Genomic DNA, 20,871 nt, shown 5'->3' with positions numbered 1-20,871 from the left:
ATAATACATACTTTTACTTAAGTGTGTTTTTGAATGCAGGACTGTAACTTAGTCCAGTATTTTCACAGTGTTATTGTTACTTTGACTTCAATAAATGATCTGAATACATCTGCCACCACTGATTATGTATCATATTCTATATATTTGTTTTTTTTCCCACAATATATCTTAACTCCGCTGCAATCGTGTGAAATGAAAAGGAGTGTCCCGACTCCCAACTCGTCACGTGCTCCTCTAATGTTTTTATCACAACGCCCCACCCCCGTGCCCGCGCTATTGGTCAGCTCGACAAATACCCGTATCTGATAGGAAGACGAGGCTGTCGGTCACTAGTGTTGACGTGTAAACCAGGAACTCTGAATGGAAGAAGTGGTGTGTTGGCATTCTGGAGAAATTTGGCTCAAAGGGCAATAAAATTGTGAGTTCCTTCGTCCTGCGTGTCCACATACAGCAGCCAGACGTTTGGTAATGCAGAAACACCTCTGCTAAGCGACACAGTCTCTCGATAAACAAGAACAGTAAGTAAGTGTCTTCGTGAATGCGATGAATGAAGGCTGTCTGTAGTCCTTGACATCTCCACTGCGATGTTTATATCCACAGAATGATGTATTTGAGTCATATATCCCTTGTTCAAACGCTAACAAAGGAGAGGCTGCAAAGGTGCACGAGTCCTGCAAGCGTCGAAACTTTCTTCTGCACGTTCGGGGCTGCAGAGGAAAACAGCGCAAATGCATGCGTATAGCGGTCCTTTTAAATGAACTGGTTTGCTTAATACAATTAGAAATAGGCCTACGCAGTGCCCAAAAGCAGAAAGAGTGACATATGTTGGCACAGCTACTCACAGCCTCTAGTGACACCTTCACAGTGCTTTTGTCCAACCAAGAGTACAAAATACAAAATCATGAAAAAAAATATTAAACGGAAAACCACATTTGTGAAATGTTGAAGCATGAAAAAGTGACAAGAGATTTTGAAAATACTTGTGAATTAAATCTGTCAATCCATTAATCGACTAATCATTTCATCCGCATCTGCTGTTGAGTACTTTTAAGTGTGAGATGGCATAAAAAAGAAAAGGTGCAGGTAAAGAACAAGTTTTATTTTATTCAGTCCACCTAACTGAAGCTAAAGTAAAATCCTCCCTTAAAACTTAAGATAACTGGACACTGAGTACTTCATTTATATTCTGTGAATGCAGTCTGCTTCTTGGGTTTTTAGATATTTACAGTTTTTTCCTAGACTGGAATTCGTGGTGTAACCATGTGCAAAGAGCAAATAAAAAATGTGTTTGTCACTTACTTTTCTCAATTACCTGGCATGGAACGGTGCACCTGTACTGTGGGAAGCTTTACTGCACCAGGGATGAAACCTCAGCACGCCACAAGACATTACTAAAAAAAAAATACTTGCCAGACGTAGTTTAGGTCTCCAATAACTGAAGTTATGATAAATTCTATTAATGACCAGAATGTAATAGCAGCCTTGTCATCTATGCATATAAGGCGCAATAGTGGGCAAGAAATTATTTTATCAGAGCCAACAGTGCTCCAGTTACTATGCTCACATATTTTTTCTAGTAGTCAGCTATGACTTTATACCCCACTGCTGCAAATGTGAAATATACTGTAACACATCTGTAGAAATTTCAGACTGGAACGACCACAGGCGACGACAGAGGCTTCGTATGTGTTGCTTTTGGCAGTTTAGATGTACGTGATATTGTCATGTTACTGCACAGAACAACATAGCCGGAAAATCCGAGAGCCTGCCGTGTCCGACTGTAAACATTACACTTGGACAATTTCCTCTCTTCCTCTTGTCCTCCTCTCGCTTCCTTTAATTTGCTGACTCGGGTTTCCAGCAGCTAGGGAACAATAGCTGTGCATACATCCTCGTCCTGTGCTGGCACCAGCAGTGTTTGAAATGTACATAGCTGAAAACAGTGTTTTGAGTGTAAGGTAAAACTCAGGTCTCCCAAGGCGGCAGTCTCCCATGAGAAGGCATCAGTCAGCACAAGCAGCCAGCCACGCTCCTTGAACATGCTAATTCAGTCTCTTTCCTCTATTCCCCGGCTGCACCTCAAGACTCTTCACCACTCCTGTTCTTCTAGGATGCACGTAGATACTTTTTCCCTCTCTGTTCTCCCCTGTGCACACCTGCTTATACATTTCGTTCCCTGTCACACTTAAAAGTGCTTTTTAAAAAAAATTCTTATCATTACACCAGCAGGACGTGGTAGATATTGAGCATTATCTGTCAAAGCATATCGTGCATATCTTTCAAATCCCTCAGGCAGAGAACAGGCCTCTTCAGTATCATCAGAAAGCACAGGCCTGCCCCTCGACTCATACTTGCTTTTTCCACTATTTTAAACAGAAGGCTACGATATTGATTGATGCAGTGCGTTGTTAGGAAGCCTGTCTGGAATTTAGAGCAGAGTGCTCACTGAGAAACAAGTGTCTCGGATGGATGCAAGAAACACACACTGAGTTTTAGCTCTTTGTGAAGAAAAGTGTGACACACAGGTGGCTGTACAAGCCCTATAGACTGGCATTTATTCTGTTCCACAACCGCAGCGGCACACTTCGATACTTACAAGTTGAGCCTAAGGAAACTATTTGTATAATTCCTTGCTCTTTTTCTTCATATCTTCCATGTGAGCTGTCAGGGTAATCAAAGAGAGCTCATGGTGTGAAGGGAAATGGTGTTCGACTAAATGAGATGGATAGGAAGTGCACATACTGTGAAAGTAACACACATGGAAGGTGGTGAGAATTAATTTAATTATGTCTAGCAGATGTATGTGAAAGATAAACCATCTGCCTGATCAAAACTGACTACTCTTCGCCATATATGATTGTGTATTAACTTAAATCCTTCCTGCAGATTTCACACGTTATCTCAGGCTACAGTAACAGGAATGGAGCTATATCCGTATTTGATTAAACTAAATGATCAGGTGTAACATTGAGACGCAGCTGTAAAATTCTCTCGCTCAGAGGGCTGTTTTTCTGCTCGTTTCTCCTCAGGCTGAAGGAGGAGGATGGGGAAGAAGGATGCCAGTGCGACTGGATTACCGGTTGATCAGTACCGAAAACAGATTGGTGAGTCTTCATTCATCCAAGTGCTGCTTAATTAATTCATCGATCCACAATAAATCAGCTGAAATCAAGTGAAGTAACAATATCTAGCATTGTCAGTTGATTTGGTATTTTGACACTGGTTAGAAGCCGAGCAAAAGAAATGCTTAGATAAAATGCATTTACTTGACTCTCGGGGCTTTTTGAATGAATTAAGTGTTTTGTATACTAAATGATTGATAGCGTAATCAAAAACATAATCAATATATTAACTGACAGTTAAAACAATAAGTTCAGTAAATTGGTTCATGATGCTTTTTGACAGTTAAGATTGGTCTTTGGCTTGTTGTGTAACTCCATGTCAACCAAAATCATAACTCATTGCTTGATGGGGGGAAATTGTACCACAACACAGTAATCAGCTTTGTGTTCTTTCACATAAACAAGCTAATGTCACACCCAGTAAATCGCACATGATGCTTGTGTTGCAGTGAGCAGTTCTGGGATCATTTCACATACTAACAAACTGCAGACCAGCCCAACTCTTTGCAAGTAGAATCTCTTTGCACTGTCCTGGAAACATTTCCAGTTGGTCCTGGACTGAAAAGTAACCAGACTCACTGGATTAGAACCAGTGTACGAGCTGTGGAAGTAATTACATTTAGAGACGAACAAGCGGCGTCTAAGGTCACATTACCGACGGACAGTGATTCCACGCTTCATGTCAGAAGCTGTTCTGTCAAAGCTGAATACCACTCTAATCCTGCGGTATTTTGTTTCCCCATCTTTCCCCTTACATCACAAAGGCCTAACTAAGGCAATATGGTCGGTATCAATCAAAAGTTTGGTCCCCTTCAGCATGTCAGCTGTGGTTGCTTGAAGATCACAGCTCATATCATGTCTTTTTGTTTTTGTTTTCCTCTTGTGGAGCAAAACCAAAAGGTTGCCAATGGCAAAACTGAATAATTGCGAGAAGCTATGACTGATGGAAACACAAAGGGAAGCTCTGTTCTCCTCATAGGCTTAAAGATTTTACTTCAAACCCAAGGCTTATTGTGCACATGAAATGTGACTGAGTAGTCTTCTTAGACACAAAAGGCAGCCAAAGAAGAAGAAGAAAGAAGATTTTTGCACCAAATGGTGTGAGGCTCTTACTGAAGACCTGGTCTTGGTCTTGATCCAAGGGTATCTAGGAACATATGTGAGGGCTGAAATAAGTGAGACGAAGGAGAGAATGAGTTCCTTTGTAGAGATGGCAACAATCACAGCTGTCAAAGATGAGCTGAAGAGAGTGAGACAATCCAGAAGACGAGTTATAAAACTAGCAGGACACCCTGGAGTACCAGGTAAATCCATGGTGTCTCCACGCAGGAGACCTCTGGCGATGGGTCTAAGAACCAGGTTCTTTGCAGTAGTGGTCCTCTCATGTCTCATGATCGCGTCGACTTGCTCAGATCTTGTTGACTCAGTTGGCAGGAAGACGTTCAGTGCAGCCGTACCCGCTGGAATCAGGCCATTATAATTCATACTTTGGCTTAGACCACCTGTTTGACTTTGACTAAGATTTTTTCTGTCAGGAGAACAAGAGCAAATGATCCCGTCAGTCAGAACATGGTGATTCAGTGACAGCGTCCAGAGGAGTGCAGTTATAAAACTAGTAAGACAGCTTGGATTACGATGATTCCCGTTCACCCCGTTTCGAGTCTTTCATCACCTATATATTAATATATATATAGATGTGTCAACTATGGTGTTGTTCCTTCCTCCCTGTGGATGGTTGTTGCCACCTGCTGATTCACATCCTCTGGTTATTCCACATTTTATATTTCCTGGTATTGCTTTTATGTTAACAGGACTCATGGCATGGTCTCTGAAGCTAAATGTTAATTCTCCACGATGAAAATGTGACTCTGACAGCAATAACAATCCTTGTCTTTTCCAGGCACACGGTAGCCTGTTGCCATGTCTTGTTTACTTCACTTTGCTATAAGGGCTGGAGTCTCATAATGCAGCATGACAGTCATATATATTTTCATAGCGGTCAGAAGCATAGGATTATTTAGCCCACAGGTATCCTTTAACCATCGGCTATTGTAGAAAACCCTGTATGTTCAACAAATGAGAGACAGACATAACAAAGCTCATCTCCCACTGTCACATCCCCGACCAAGTCTTATTTTTTTCCCTTCCCATTTAACGTTTTGTTTCTCAGGACATCTCATCAATTCGAAAATATGTAAGACAGGTGTTGGGGACACTCTGGTCCTCTCTCTGCCTCCTTCCAACCCCTCAATTTCTACCGTTTTTCCTTCAGTTTGAAAAGAATGGCCATCGGGCATTTTCTGTAAACCACTGTTTAACAGAAAAGGTGGAAAACAGAGAGGGGGGAAAAGACATAGGAGAGGAAAATGAAATCTTCAGAGATAGCATGGGGCTGGGTCTTTTGAGAGCTGGAAAGGGCCACACATGGTAATTTGAATTCGTAATAGTGTTCCTTATTCATGGAACATCAGCAGTAGTCCAGGCTGGTTGTTGAGCTGTACCATCATCTCTGCTGGAGTGCTTTTGTCATGTCAGATGGCCATCAAAGGGCCACTGTTGACACTCTCTTTTAAATACCATTATTAAGCCTGTTATAATTGACTGTGCCAAGCTGCCCTCAGGAGAGGTAAAGCTATAGTGTTCTTACATGAAGTGCAAGTGGTCAAGTAATAATTGCTGTTGCAGTTGTCTCCTTGTGTAAAGACAACGAAAAATTACTGAGTTTTGAGGGCCTTATTTCAAGCCGTAAAGTAGATTAAACCTACAAAATCATACTCCCTTCAATTAAATGTGAGAAATTGATATCAAAGTATCATTTTCTTCTTCTCAAAATGGTCATTTAGTTGTCTTATATGCTTTTGCTGCACATCTCACATGGAGGGCTAGATTTTGCCTCCCCTCTCCTCGCCACACATGATGCAAAGGACAAGGCATGAATATCTCCCATGTGTCTGGCGTCAGCCCTCCAGTTCCACTGCCATGCACCCTGGCAGACGCCAGCGATCCGCACCATGCGGTCACTGACTATTTGGCCGCCGTGCCACATAGACACACAGAAGCAAAGCAAACTATGAGGAACTGTCAGACACGCTGTCAGTCTGTTGCCCGAGTTGTCCCAGAGCTCTCAGAGAGTTCTAGACCGCGGTCTGTCTGTCCAGATCGCTCTGCATGTCGTGCATATGCAGGACGCCACAGACACACACACACACACACACACACACACACACACACACACACACATACACACACACACACACACACACACGCACGCTAGATTTCTCAGGTGGGCTTGTGTTTCTCTTGATTCACTCGTGTGCTTGTTTGTTGCAATTTTGCCTTCATGACCGATGGTGTGTTGTAGCTTTTTAGACATTACAGTTCAGGCTGGATTTTATGTAGACTGACAGCGTTATTGCTCACATCTGTAAATGTTAATGCAGTATTTCTTTGCACAGTAAGGGGCTTTTTTCTTTAGAATAATACAGACCTCAAGTCGCATATCTGCATCCAGCAGAGAAGCACCAGCACCATCTTTTGCGATGCTTGAAACATGGCACAATATAAATAGAAGCCAATCAATGAAGACGTGGCATTAAAATTAATCACCACATTGTTTGCTCCTGTGAAATCATGTGGCTATTTCATTCAAACCTGCCGATTCACTGATTTTCAACGAGGGACGAAACTTAATGCGAACGCATGCCGTGTTAATGCTGCACGTGTTAGACCAATACAGCTAGAGGTGCTTCTGCAGTGTGTGGTGTACTGGGTTGGTAATGCAGCTTTGAGGAGCAGCTTGTTTTTGCGGTAGCTGATTTCAGAGTTGCACAATTGATTGACACATGGAAACATGGACAGAGATGTAAACAAGAAGGCACCAACTTGGAAAACAGCTAATACAACAGTGGGTGTCTCAGATGTGATTCTAGTGGGTCAGCTTTTTATTTACTGCTAATAGTGACATGTATTTTCATGTCACATGATGAAGCAGCAGTTTTTTTTTATGATGAGTGACTGAAATTTAAACGTGGTGAACAGCTGGATGAAATCAGTATCATGAGGTTACTTTTTTTTGTGTACGACAAATAAATGCATTTTTCTATACAAGAATCATGACGTGGCTCGAAGCGAGGGGCAGTTGTACCATGACACTGTCAAAGACGGTTTCCTGCCTGTCAAGCCCATCAGAATATTAACTTTGCGTAAAGGGTCTGTACAGAGTAACCCCTTCAAGCGGGATGTTTCTGCCACGAAATGAGGCAAAGGTGGTCCAGAACCTCAGCTGTGACTTAATGAACCCAGATCCCAAGTTCTATGTAGTTTCTTTTATATTGACAAAATATTTTCTGTCAGTGACACTTTTCCACACAACCAACACTCTAGAGCAGAATCAGATGGGTATTACGACAATAAGTAATTCATAAGGGTCACTAAATGTTATCTTCTGCTTTCAACATCTGTTCCACTCGTACTGAAAAAAGCCACTGAAGCATTCAGGCAAAAGTCAGTAGTTAACAGGGAAACTAGTTGGTCTGTAACAGTGGTACTCTTGACTCCATCATCTGTCTCCTCTGCCTGAAGCCGTTGTCCTTCACTGTGTTTTGTCTTCTTACTGCTTCCTGTTGGTACAGTCATGTACTATGAGTTTTGCGTGTAAGCTATTGTCCATGAAGCCTCGTCACTTTGCGCCCCTTTTGAGTATTCCACTGCTGCAGCTACATTAAGCAGGGATGCATTCAGTGCAGCCTCTTGACGTAGTTTTTATTATACTGATGTGGTCAGGCTTCGGTAAAGGTGGCACAGAATCAGTGAGTATATACGACAGGAATAAACAAGGTTTATTTTGTTTCTTTTCATTCAGACAAACTGCGATACTCTAAGATGTCTACCGCTCTTCAAGCTTCACTTTAATGGACAATTTGTGTGACACACAAATCACATACCTTTCACCCCCTCCTCCACTTGTGATTGAGCGCTCAGTCACACGTGGCTAATTTTAGCTAATACCCCCTACCTGTCTCGTTATGCTAAGCAGAACAATAGCTGAAGATAAAAACTCATTTCTCTGCAGTCATAATCAGACACCATTTGCAGGTAAGTGCAACAGCAAACGAGCGAGGAAAAAGCACCAAACGCACATCTAAGGGAATGTACAGTAAGTGGTGTGGAGGGGAGAGAGGGCCGCTTTCACTTTTCTCTTGTCCTCTTGACATGACATCAGTGATGACTTCAATGAAAGGCACACTTAGGGAAGCCTCTCAGCAGGGACTCTGGGCTGTCTTACAAGGGCTAATGTTGCTCAGAGTCTCAGCATTGTCGTTGCTGTACACGAGGACAGTGAAGCCTTTTCACTGTGGCAGGCAGAAGCAGGGAGTGATGGGAGGACGGCGTGCAGCCCAGCACAGGTAGATAATTGGTGACAGAAAGCGTCTACAGTGTTGGTGCTGCAAGGGGAACAGCAATGACAAATAGGAGTGCTCATAAGCCCAATGCAATATCGTCTGATTGTGTTTGTGTGTGTGCGCACGCACAGTCCACGCAAACAAACCACAGGAGAAATGCAGCTTGAGGCTTTAAGGACTACGCCACTGTAATACAGCATTACAATACCTTACCCAGCCTCGTGTAATTCTCTGGCATTTCTGCTTCTTGGTGTAATTATTTCGATTTTACTCCAGTTTAAGTATTGATTCTCACCAGATGGTCATGGGTGTATTGGGTTGTGATGGATTTTTGCATATAAATGTAATTTCTCCATGTGGACCTGGAGCAAGTTTAGCACCATGAATGAGAGAAGAAAAAAAAACAAAAAAAAACAGCACAGGTGCGTGTTTTGGTAGCGGTTTGTGGGAGACGTTGTAAATGCTGAAAAAAGTTCTGCCTTTACATTTAGACCCCAGTTTGAGGGGACACAGATAGCCAGACAAAGCGAAGTGGTATCAAAACAGGAAGTGCAGCTTGTGCAGTTGTGGCTTCAGTTTTAACTATAAGTGTGCAACGTTTTTCTTAACTGGGTACAGGACAGGAACAGGACATGGGAAACCTGGTTTGCACATTTGATTATTGTTACTGCAAATGAGGAATGCATTTCCCAGATATCCAGGATAAGAGGAAATGTTATGGTATATATAAATAAATGATGGTGATATTTAAAAGCATAAAGGCCCAGTCAAACAGGCCTATAAGACAGTGAAATGAGATAGGTTCAATGGAATTTCTGCAACCAGATTATCTCACAGGGCTGAAGCAAATCTGTGCAATTTTTACGTGTCAAGTTTAAATTAGCGGATGTTCGCCATCGATCGATAGCCAGTTAACTGTCAGTCAGAAAGCTCATTAGCTTGGAGAGCTTTTTTCCCCCCTCTCAGTGGCTCTTTATTGAATGGCATCATGTGCAGTCCTCAGAACAAAATGGGGGTAAACAGATCAGCACAGAGAAAATGGATGATTGTGACCTACTAGCACTAGCATGGCTGCTGTGTCTGTGGTTAGCTCGCCAGCTGCTGTAGTTTTGCTAACTAGCCCTGCTGTTACATGCAAGATAAGATAATTAGCATATGAATATTTCATTTTTTGCACATTTCACAGTCTATTTGGCCTTCTGTAATTGTTTTCCCTTTGATATGGGATTTGTAGCACGTGATGTAACTTCCTGTAGTCTTACATGATCACAACCAGCCGTTTGCAGTCTGAAAGTCCCCGCACAATTTTTCTGTGAATGGTGAGCAACCTGAGGTGCCCTCCAGTCAAATTTCCCCCTTCTCCACTTTCTGACAAGTGGAGGAGACATCCAGTGGCCCTCCTAATGAATTCCCACTAGCTCACTGTCTGCTACTGGCAACATGCTCCCCATTTCTATTAGCCCTCCACTGAGTCAGAGGGAGGTGGAGGAGGAGTGTGAGGCTAGGAGGGATGGAGAAAGAGAGCTGAGTGAAAAAGAAGAAGAGCGAGCGAACGGGTTGAAAAAGCGAAAGCCATGTTAATGATCATCTCCTCCCTCCTCCATGGCTGTCCCCAGAAGAGGAGAACCTCTTGCTCCCCACGAGGCACGACGCAGCTCTGTTTGTTTTCAGGATCACACCACACACACACACACACACACACACACACACACCTCCTTCCTCCTTTCTTTTCCTTTCTCACGAGCTCATTTTCACTCTTTTCTCTCCCACAACCTCTCCGGATGGATGTGGATGTTTTCTGTCCTCTCCTTGCTGCTTCTCTTGTTCTCTCTTTCGATGTAAATGAGGCTTAATTGGCTGGGAGTAAAAGCTCCAAGCGGCCTCTGCATGTCACATCACCAACAGAGAAAACCTTGAAGCTGACCCGGGGGCTTCGTACACACACACACACACACACACACACACACACACACACACACACACACACACACACACACACGTATTCCTCTATTGTACCTCTCTCCTTATGAGGACTGTCCATTTCTTCCCTAGCCAATAGCTGAAATGTTAACCATGTGACCTTCATGCCGAACCTCGACTCTCAATTTAAACTAATCCTAATCTTAAATTTGACCATGAACTACATTTCTGAAACAACATCTTTAAGGACTCATTATGTCTACAGTCCAAACTGGTTCTCACAGAGATGGAAGTACTGGGCCTCTCTCTCTCTCTCTCTCTCTCTCTCTCTCTCTCTCTCTCCCCCTCACACACACACAAACACACTGTTCAGCAAGCTGTTGCCTTTCCACCCTATTGTTAGCAAAGTTCTTTTTCCTGCAGTGTGTTGTTTCTAATTAGACCAAAACAGCCGGTTCTGCCTCATGTGAAGGGCGCACACACACACACACACACACAAACACACACACACATTAAAAACACACATGCTTTGCCAGGTGGCCGGTTTGCCCACAATACTCACCCATGAGAGCTGAACCCAAGGGACGTCAAACAAGCACAGGTGAGCTGTGTGCAGCTCAGGCCACTAAGGATTCTTTGTGTTTTGGATGCATGTAACGTGTGGCTAATTGAAATTGTAGAAATGGTTAAATTTCAATGATACATTTCACCTTTTTGTCTCACGTGTCTCATTTTGTCAACTGTGTGATCACTGTGACATTGCATTATACAGTAGAGGTCAGCAGTCACATGAGTTGTAGTAGGAACTGCAGCAGAACTGCAGACAAGCTTTGACATTTTGGGACAAATGCTCATTTGCTGTCTTGCAGAGAGTTAGATAAGGCGATCAATACCTCATATCTGTTACATACTGAACTATATGTTATGTATTGTTTGTTTAATCTTTGCAAAAACTGTGTAAAAGTGGAAAGTTGTGGTTTCCAGGGGCTCGAGATGGGGGCTCTGCTTACCTGGAAACAATGAATGAAACCTGTTGCTCAAAACGATGATTTTCCAGTCGTTTGATTGGTGTGCCCAACTTGTTTTCTCTCTTTCAGGTAAGCAGGACTATAAAAAGACAAAGTCAGTCCTAAAGGCCACGCGGCTGAAAGCTGAAGCAAAGAAGAATTCCTCTGGATTGAGGGTGAGACTGGCCTGGACCTCCTGTCTCTTCTATATCTACATGTCCTCCACTATTTCCTCTTGGCCCATCTGTGATTCTGCTTGTCTGTCTGCCTGCCAACCATCTTCTTTCCATTTGTCTGTCTGTCCGCCTGCCAGCCACCTTCTTTCCATTTGTCTGTCTGCCTGCCTATTTGAGAGCGTGTCTCACTAGATCACTTTTCATATCCCAGACTCGTAGCTCTCGTACAACTTACCATTGGTCTTTGGGGAATGCGATAATATCTATCGGCCTGAAATGAAGCGTTGAAAACCATCGTTAGGAAAAGGAAAGAATGGGAGAGTCTGTAGAATAAAGTTTACAATACTCCACCATGCATACAAAGAAGAGACGTAACAGTGATTCAACACAATTCCTGGAAGGATTTTAATGGTAAAGGAGCAATGAAAAGGGACAAAAGTGAGAGAGACGTGGGAAATATAACAAGCAGAGAGGAAAAATACAATGAAGCGATAAGGTAGAGTTGGGGAATGTGAAAATAAAGAGAAGTGAGGGTGTTGCTCCGATAGAAAAGTGCATCTCTCTCCTTTGCTTTGTCACACTGCAGCGATTAGGAGCTGTTGTGCAGGCAAAGATGGATGACTCCACGTTTATCACTCTGGCAAACGTGGCACCGCTGTTTATGCTTTTCCTCAATCAGTTGGCTTCCCAATAAACAGTTTTACTATTTCAAGGTTTCTCCATATAGAGTCAGCCCTTGCCAGTCAAATAGCTTGTGAATTCTACCGTCATAGGTTTTTTAAATCCCCTTTGAAATTTGAAATACCATCAGATGAAATCAGGTCCTCAGTGATTTTTATAGCTGTTAAAAATGTAAATTGGTTGTAAGAAAATGTTCAGCGTTTTCTCTCTTTTTTTTTTTTTTGCATGTTTATTTTCTTCCATTGCATTGAAAATTGGTTCTGTTTACACTACATCAAAAGCCAAAAGGATTCACTTCCTCATTAAGCTTCAGTTGGCACGTAGTACACAGAGATGAACAAATCATAGTGAGGATTAAACATTGGGTGAAATGGTCAGGTTTTAAAATATGCATCTCTTAGACACGCAAGGCCTCATTAAGCACGTCTTTAATCCAATTAGATTAGTCCATATCTTGAAATATTGATATTGCTTATGAATAATTCAGGTTTTTCACACCCAAGACGAGGGGAATTTTCAGAGGTCGGATTAAAAATACCTCTGGGACGAGCATATTAAACTGACTTAGACCCTTTGGCCCCTGAGTTCGATTGAAATTCAGCCTAAATGTAAAGGATATTTGGTCACGCTTCCTTTCCCATCGAGTCCTTTTAGCATTACATAAACTTGTGGTTTTTACACCGCTCTGTGATGACAGAAGAAAGCCCCCCATCTGCCTCTGAACCTGCGCTTTACAGCGATGATTTGGCTGCAGTTTTTGAAGGAATGTTGCTGTGTGAGGTGTCTCTTCCTCCTTTCTTTCTCTCCCTTCCTTGTTCTCTGTCCCTGGTTGAGATGCTGGTCTCAGATGCAGCTGGCATCTCAGAAGGGCCAGCAGACATGCGGGCACAGAGAATCTGGCAGCTGCCAGGGCAGGCTGTCTTGGGGCTGTCCTCGTAGCAGGGCAGTCTGGGTAAGTTGGCAGAGGGGAGGATGGAGAGGCTCAGAAAGAGAAAGTGAGAGAGGGAGAACTTCTGTTCCCACAGCAGCGATCAGTTGTCTGCACAAAACATTGACCTCAGCCACTTGTTGTGTCGCGTGCGCGTTCTCATACACGCGTCGAGTCACGGTGTGTTTACAGAAGTAGCTTGTTGCTGCCGGGATGCTCGTGCGGACATATTTCCTGTCCAGATGCTTCAAACTCTGGGTGGCATGGGGTGAAGACGGCAGAAATGAAGAGACTGGCAGGAAGTCGGCCGCGGTCTCTCCTCAGTTTGCCCAGAGAAGAAGAAGAGGCGCCTTCGAAGCAGCTCCAGTATACTTGCTTGCGGCACAGAAAATAAACCTGCTGCCTTGTCTAATTGGCACACTAGCCTTCTGTTCAGTTCTGCACTGTTTTCCCTCGGTCTTATTTAGCTGCTGAGCCTAGAAAGTTGGGAAAAAATTGCTTATGGAATTGGCGGAGGATGAAGGCTGCGCATAATGACGCTGGGTATCTTCCAGCTGTCATTTGTGGATGTATGTTGTGTGTATGTTTTTGCATTTATTTGGGGTCTTTTTGTAATTAATAATAATAAACTGTATTTATTAGCACCTTTCATACAAGAATTACAGCGTTTCAAAGAGCAGTTCTGATGAGCAGGTGCAGTAAATATCGAGCGCCGTCCAGAATCATTGCTAATAAACTCTTAAAAGTATAAACCGTGAAGAATGCTGGACTGAAAACCTGATTCCAAACTGTAGCAGACTTTTGGATGTGTTTTCGGTGCTGGCTGTTGATGGGGCTCACTCAGACTTTCGAGGTCGTTAGGAGCGTTGACAGAGCTAAAGCATGCAGAAGGGGGTTGTACCGTGTATAAAAAGAGCTTTAGCTCTAGTGTGTAGGTCAGTTTTGATCTCATATTTCCATATTGTGGTTGTCCTTTCATTGAGAAAATATACCAAACATTTGCTGGTTCCGTCTTTGAACAGGATTGTTTTTGCTTCTCTGTTTTATTGATTGTAACTGGAGCATCATCCCATTTTTTTTTTTTTACTGTTGGTCGGGTTGTTAATTTTTTCATTTCTGTTGTAAAGGTTTACAATTTTGTCCACTTATGATGTGATAAAAGGTTTGTTTCTGCACAAGACATGGTCAATACAACCTTAGCAAATGACCCCTGTTTTCCATTTTATTCCTTCTATTTCCTGTTAATTCCCATGAAAAAATTCCCCCTTGAATATTCCTGGAATTTTCGCAACCCTTAGTCAGACAGAGCAAGCAATTATAACCTTTCGCTGTGCAAGAATTCACTATTTTCTCAGACATAATGATGTAGCTGAAAAAAATAAATTGATTAATGAACGTCTGGAAAAAAGTAATTAATAATGACTGATGACTTGCAGCCCTGGAAGGATATAACACGGATGTGTGTGAAAGTATGAAGGATACAAGATGTGTTTGCTGATTCCTGGACAAGAAAGTATTATGATGTCACCACCAAGCAAAAAAAAAAAAAAAAAAAAAAAAATTAGCAACCTTTGTTTAACCCGTCGTGAACGGCTGGTTATTTGTCACTGTGACACTTGCTTTCCAACCGCAGCCCAAAATGCACCAACAGTTGTTTGTAGCTGGTGTCTAACTGCCACCCACATACAGCCACAAACACACTGCATCCCTCCTGCTTGGCACGCAGGCACATACAGACTGATGTACACGCACACACACACGCACACACAAACCCAGGAGGAGAATAAAAGGACCAGATGAGGGTACGTCTGCTGAGCTGTGGCTTGTCGCCAGGGTGACAGGGACCCAGCTCCCAGCATGCCGAGTGCACTGCAGCTGCCGCCGGTGCTGAGAGAGCCACATGATGAAGATGATGATGTGCTTGGGCCCTATCCAGGGGTCTCCATCAGAATGTGGGCAGAGAGGCTGCGTGTGTGTGTGTGTGTGTGGGCGCACACAAATGTGTTTGTGAGACAAGGCAAGAGTCAACGCAGTGGGCCACTCTTCTTGAAAACAATGATCTCAATCAAGTGCAGGTGCTTCGTGCAACTCAAGTGTTTTCACCAAAACCCCTCCAGCTTGTTTTCATAGACAAGTCGCTGTAACCAGCTGTTCTTTCTCTCTGAAACCTGAAGCAACGAAAGAGGGACGAAAAAAAAAAACAACCGGATTGCAGTGTTGTGGGTGCTTTTGTTTCAGCGAACGAAACGCTCACCTGCGTCACAAGCACCAAATTTTTCTTTGCGATATTGTCGGCAGAATTGCAAACACTTCTCTCATGTTTTTCAAAGCTGCGAGAGACCACAAGAAAAAGCGGGAAAACAATCAAGCGTCTGTGATTTGATAACGGTTCTCTTTTCTCAGAGGCACCGGCAAAATAGGGAGAGTAAATCAAGCGGTGGGAGCCTGGCGGTTAATATATGAAACTAAAGTGCATGAAATTTAAAAGTTTTCCAATTAAGCAAGGACTTAAAGCTGTTTGCAGGCTGCCGGGATGTAGATAAATGTGGGCTGAGGCTAATGAAGACCAATGCCGCTGATGACTAGGCACTACAACATGTACACAGATAGCTGTGGATGCTGTAACGCCTTTTAATTGTCAACCCCCCCCCCCCCCTTCGTCAGAGAGGAATTATTATTAGCCCGCCACCACCCCTCGTTTGCGCCGAGCCTTATCTCTCACTTGTTTTCCTTTTCGGTCTCACTCTTGTTTTTCATTTCTGTCTTTTTTCCCTCTGCAGTTTGGCCAGTGGGTTGAATTTGCAGTCCTCTTTGTGTGTGCGTGCTACGTATGGCAATGAACTGATGTTTTCTCAAATTGGCATTCATATTTTTCCCTTTGCTTCTGTTTTTGTGTATCTGTCATGGCTCTCTCTGTATACTCTTGTCTCATTTGTTGCTTTCCCATTTGTCACTTTCACTCACTTTAACCTTGCGTCACCTCAGCCTGTCACTCCTGAATATGTGGCATTATGGCACATTACAGGCTGATTTAGATCCACAAGGTTCAGATAATTTCGTCTTAAAGAATCCACAAAGAAGAATAAGATTATAGATATCTGCTAAAGCTGGAATCACCTGTTATGAGGGAGTTTTACAGTCATCTGTTTCGAATTCATTCGTCACGTCACCTTTGTTGTCGTGGCCCAGTTTGGATGTAAAAACTAATTTCCATGTTCAAATCAAATATTTCTTTTTGAATAACCCCCAATCAGACTGTACTCAGCTCTCTTTTAAAGCTCTCCAGTGTTGATTAGAAAGTTTGCTGCTAATGAGTTCTCTTGATAAAGAATAACTGGCATTGTTCAATACTCTGAGTGGCCCTAATGAAACTCCAGCTGATGAAGATTGTAATCGAGTGAGCACCACATAATGAACGAGCGCTCCAAATTCCCATTTTCAAGTTGAATGCCACTCCTCTGGAAAGCCTCAATTTGTTTGACAATTAACCAATAGAAAATCTAAAAAAAAACAACAAAAAAAAAAAACAAGGAAAAAATAGGCCAATTTTGTTGAAGAAAGTTTAACTTCTCGGTAAAAGTGGCGGCAGCGGCGTGGAGGCTCTGTGCAGATCGAGTGTAATCCTGCGGTCAGTGCTTGGTTTTTTGAAACGTGATGCATTTTGAAAGGTTGTTTTCTTGCGTGCAGTTTTACTTCACAGTATGTTTCTAATTATTCTCTTTGCATCAACAGAAAACCTGACACAAATCAATGATTCAGTCTTCAGTTGGAAGTGATGTGCTTTCACGCTTTCCAAACTATGCAAACCCTCGATAAACAGTCTATCCAACGCTCGCTAAACCTAATACAACACGACATTTATCCGATAATAATTCACGTAATTCTGCTGCGGCATGTTTACCGTCAGTGTCACCTGACTCCTACTTTCATTTCATCAGGTAACGATTTCCCACAGTGAGTCTTTCTGTCATTAATGTGCAAATGGCTCCATCAGTTAGAACACCTACTGTGGGAGATCTGGTTTACTTTTAAAGAGTCTGAAGCCATTTCCACACAAATGCAGGGAAATTTGAAAACACATCTGTTTGTCTGGTCTGGCCCTCCATCAGCACTAAGCGCGTGTTTTCAAGTGCTGTAAACAAAGCTTTAAAAAAAAAAATGCTCATCAGTATGGATAGCTTTAAAAACACCAGTGCTGGGCTGTTTTGTGGCTGTCTGTGCTTTTTCATGTATAATGCACAATATGCTAATTCCTCTGTCTCTGTAATGACTGCACGAGTATAATAATATTAGGATTTGATCAAAGTAGGATTGATCGAGGCCTCAATGCAGCAATTCAAGAATTACAATTACAGAATAGTCCGTATTTTTTACTGTGCACTCGTCAAACATGGGTCTGTGTGGTGAGATCAGCTGTAATGACGCACAAAACAAGTGATTGTAAATAAAGTTAGGTGCGAAAGAAAAGCGTATCCTCCAAACAACAAGCAGTGTCAGAAGAAATAAAGAATGTAACACAGTGTTTTCCTGTTCCTGCCGTACTGCGGAGCAGGCTTAATTTTATTTGAACAGTTTACATCTTTGTATAAAAACAGATTTTTACATAAATGGCTGAGATGAAAGCGTGATGATTGACAGCCCTGTAATTACATTTGTCTTTAAAAGCACATTCACAAATCACAGCTTAAATATTTAATATTTCGTTTCTTTTTTACTTTTCAAAACAAGCTAATAAACAACATGTTCTTGCACACGCAGTCGGGGCCGGTGAGACGTCCATTAGGAATGCATCGAATTTAGATGAAAAGAAAGACAATAGGGACTTGGCAAATATAGACATAACAACGCTGATAAATAAGCACAATAATTACAGAACCGTGCAAACAAGTTCAAACAAAGTGGAGCTGCTCCTGTGCGTGAAGACAGACGGGGGATGAGACGTATAGTTTTATAGACGAACGCGGTTCCTTAAAACCTTCTCTCGTTCCTCCTCAGGATGCGTTCCTGGTCATTGCAGCCATCCTCTTCTTTGTCCTCTGTGTTTACGCCTTCTTCTACCTCAACCTGAGCACCGAGATCAACCTGGATGTGGATGCCGATTAATAAGAGGAGGACGCTGTGTTGACATCGTTGTGGACTCTACGCTTCATGCAAGAATGAATGCAGCCAAGTGGCGTCGTCCTAGAAGCCCCATGTGTAGTTTGGGACTGACGCTTTTGCGATGATTAAGTGCCTCTTCAGGGGAAGTGACACGATGCATCAAATAACTCAAACATTCAGGCCATTTTTGAAATTTGCATCTACACATTAACGTTCCTCTTTCCCTTTATTTTCTGCACATGAGCACACAGTGAAAATGCAATCATTATAATACTGTCAATTATTACACTAATTTTATTTTCTTCTTTTTTTTTCCTCTGAGAGAGTAGCTTTGATTGCTGTTCACGGAAAAAGTCGGCGACCTCTTGTAAAACATTCTGAAAAGACAAAACAAAACAAAACAAAAAATCTACATCCAGCAAAGCAAATGAGCCTGTTTTCACACAAGTCTTCCAAACTACAGTGGAGACGGAGCCCTGTTAATCACATTCTGCGGAGTCACGTCCCGCTGTTGGCTCCACTAATAGAAAAATGTAAATCTCCCGCTGAACCTCTCGTCACATCGAGACAAACACTTGCCTCACATTCCAGTGCACAAACCTCTCCTGCCGGATATCTGGAGATCACAAAGTGTGAGATTAGAATCCACAAAGCCCTCGTCCTGATTGAACATGTGTGCAGAATACAGAACAACACATTGTACCTGCCGCACATACGTGCAGCGCGGAGGCAGACATCCACGGCATTAGCATCACAAATATGAGCCTCTGCTTTCATTTGAATGGAAATTACAGATCCGAACGATGACTGAATGGAGGTGAGCCTGCATGTTTCTCATAAGGAACACCTTGATAATCTTCCGTCTTGTAAGATGTATGCATTGTTGTGATGTGTCTTTGTAGAAAGGGATGGGAAGGATTGTCAAAGCCTCTTTATCCCACTGCTTAAATCTTTGTGCACTGGCACTGCTGGGTGGAAGGACTGACCTTCCATTAACCATTTCAGTCCAAGTGCTTCCACTGTTTGAGTGATTCTTTGTTAGCAAAGGAGTGTAGGAGTCAGGGGCTTTTATTTAGTCGGTTTTTGGTGTGAAATTGCACTTTTTGTCACATTTTCCATTCCATGTTTTTCTCGGCACACATCAGCCGTAACTCGCAATAGCAGCGCTGTTGTCTAAAAGGCTTGATGCATTGTTTTGGAGATGGCTCTTCTGTATTAGTGCAGTGCTATAAAAGGCCAATACCAAACACACAAGAGACCTTGTGACGTCTTTCAGTCTTAACATCTTTTTCCCTCTGAGCCTCTTTTACAAACAAGACTTGTGTCTGTCCCTCACTGTGTTTTCAGCGGCTGACATGATTCTGGAAATGTGAGACCGATTTTGAGGTTTTAGTTTCTCCCTTTTTTTTTTCCGCTTCTCTCCCATGACCTCCTGACCTCTTGTAAAAAGACTACATATCCGAGGAACCATTATGATAAGCACGCACCCGCAGCCTCGCCCAACGGCTTTTATTTGGCCTTGGTGCATCCAGACCCCCTCCTCCACCACTGTGAATCACTCACATGTGTAACAATAGATATCCCGAACTAAAAGACCTTCATACGTGACACCTGCTATCTAAAGGTCACCATTACCAACTACGAGAGCTCTGACATCAGCACAATGGAAAAGGATCAGGCAGCACAACCTCTTTATTCAGACCCATGTTTGGCAAATTGAGATGCAAGCCATTTTCCACAATAGTATGATGGTTAGTGCTATGATTGAACTGGCTTGTATGGTATACAAACATTTTTACAGTTTGCTTTGTCATTATGATTCAGTCATGAGATGCTGCGTGATGTGTTATGAATGACTTTTTTGTATTATTTTTGTTGACTTGCTCTTAAAATCATGTATCTTTTTGTAAGGAAGCATAAAGTATGCATAATGTGACTGAAGATTAAAGGACCGTTCGATAAATTTTTTTTGTGAATGAATGTTATTAAATCTGTGTTAAGCTTCTGGCTGCGTGACATCAGAGAAAATTAGTGTGTTGTATAAATTTCTGGGTTTTCACCTTTTAAAACTGAACCCTATAAACTAATAACTCCAATGCAGACAGAAAAGGTATCATGATTACCAACAGCCAGCTGTATCACATCATTAATGCTTCAGCGTTATTACTGTAACTGTAAATGTTGAGTAATATAAAGGGCTGCATGTCAAACAATGGGAGCTGAGCAGGCAGCGTATACTTTAAATAACACCTTGACATTATCTTTACCAGTAATGTTTTATACCTCTTCATCCCTGCAGGTTTATATTTAGCTGTTAAAAGCAGGTGTAGTCGTTACTTTGAGTCTTAAAAGTTAATGAATAAAAAATCCTAGCATCGGTTTACTTTTATGGGGTATAAGCTCGCCATTATTTCTTGTAGGTGTCGTCAATGCCAAACCATAAACAACAGTGCTCTATCAGTAATGGGTTATTAAACTGTAGTGACTACAGTAATGCCTTCGTTAGCCTACTTGTCATGGCCTTTCTTTAATCAG

General features: G+C 42.4%; 1 protein-coding gene across 2 annotated transcripts; it reads left to right on the top strand.

Annotated features, from left to right (window-relative positions):
* The first annotated feature begins 334 nt into the window (after positions 1 to 334).
* On the top strand, positions 335 to 20,296 carry triqk (triple QxxK/R motif containing). 2 transcript variants are annotated; one of them, XM_076753776.1, is made up of 4 exons: positions 335 to 518; positions 3,030 to 3,104; positions 11,542 to 11,627; positions 18,232 to 20,296. In XM_076753776.1, exons 2-4 carry the CDS (start codon positions 3,044 to 3,046, stop codon positions 18,337 to 18,339), a joined length of 255 nt encoding a protein of 84 aa, XP_076609891.1. In that variant the 5' UTR covers positions 335 to 518; positions 3,030 to 3,043; the 3' UTR covers positions 18,340 to 20,296. The 2 variants fall into 2 exon arrangements, with proteins under 2 accessions (XP_076609891.1, XP_076609892.1); XM_076753777.1 differs by having other exon boundaries at positions 341 to 522.
* Positions 20,297 to 20,871: the final 575 nt, after the last annotated feature.

The sequence above is a fragment of the Chaetodon auriga genome, chromosome 17 (assembly GCF_051107435.1).
Source record: "Chaetodon auriga isolate fChaAug3 chromosome 17, fChaAug3.hap1, whole genome shotgun sequence".
In the NCBI taxonomy this organism is placed as follows: Eukaryota; Metazoa; Chordata; class Actinopteri; order Chaetodontiformes; family Chaetodontidae; genus Chaetodon; species Chaetodon auriga.
Note: the sequence above shows the minus strand (reverse complement) of the source record. Positions and strands in the feature narration are given on the sequence as shown.

Bases quoted from the DNA above. Each gene is read 5' to 3' on its own strand.
- triqk (XM_076753776.1), top strand. From the start codon at position 3,044: ATGGGGAAGAAGGATGCCAGTGCGACTGGATTACCGGTTGATCAGTAC. The intron at 3,105-11,541 runs GTGAGTCTTCAT...TCTCTCTTTCAG, and splicing joins TCAGTACCGAAAACAGATTG to GTAAGCAGGACTATAAAAAG. The intron at 11,628-18,231 runs GTGAGACTGGCC...GTTCCTCCTCAG, and splicing joins AGAATTCCTCTGGATTGAGG to GATGCGTTCCTGGTCATTGC.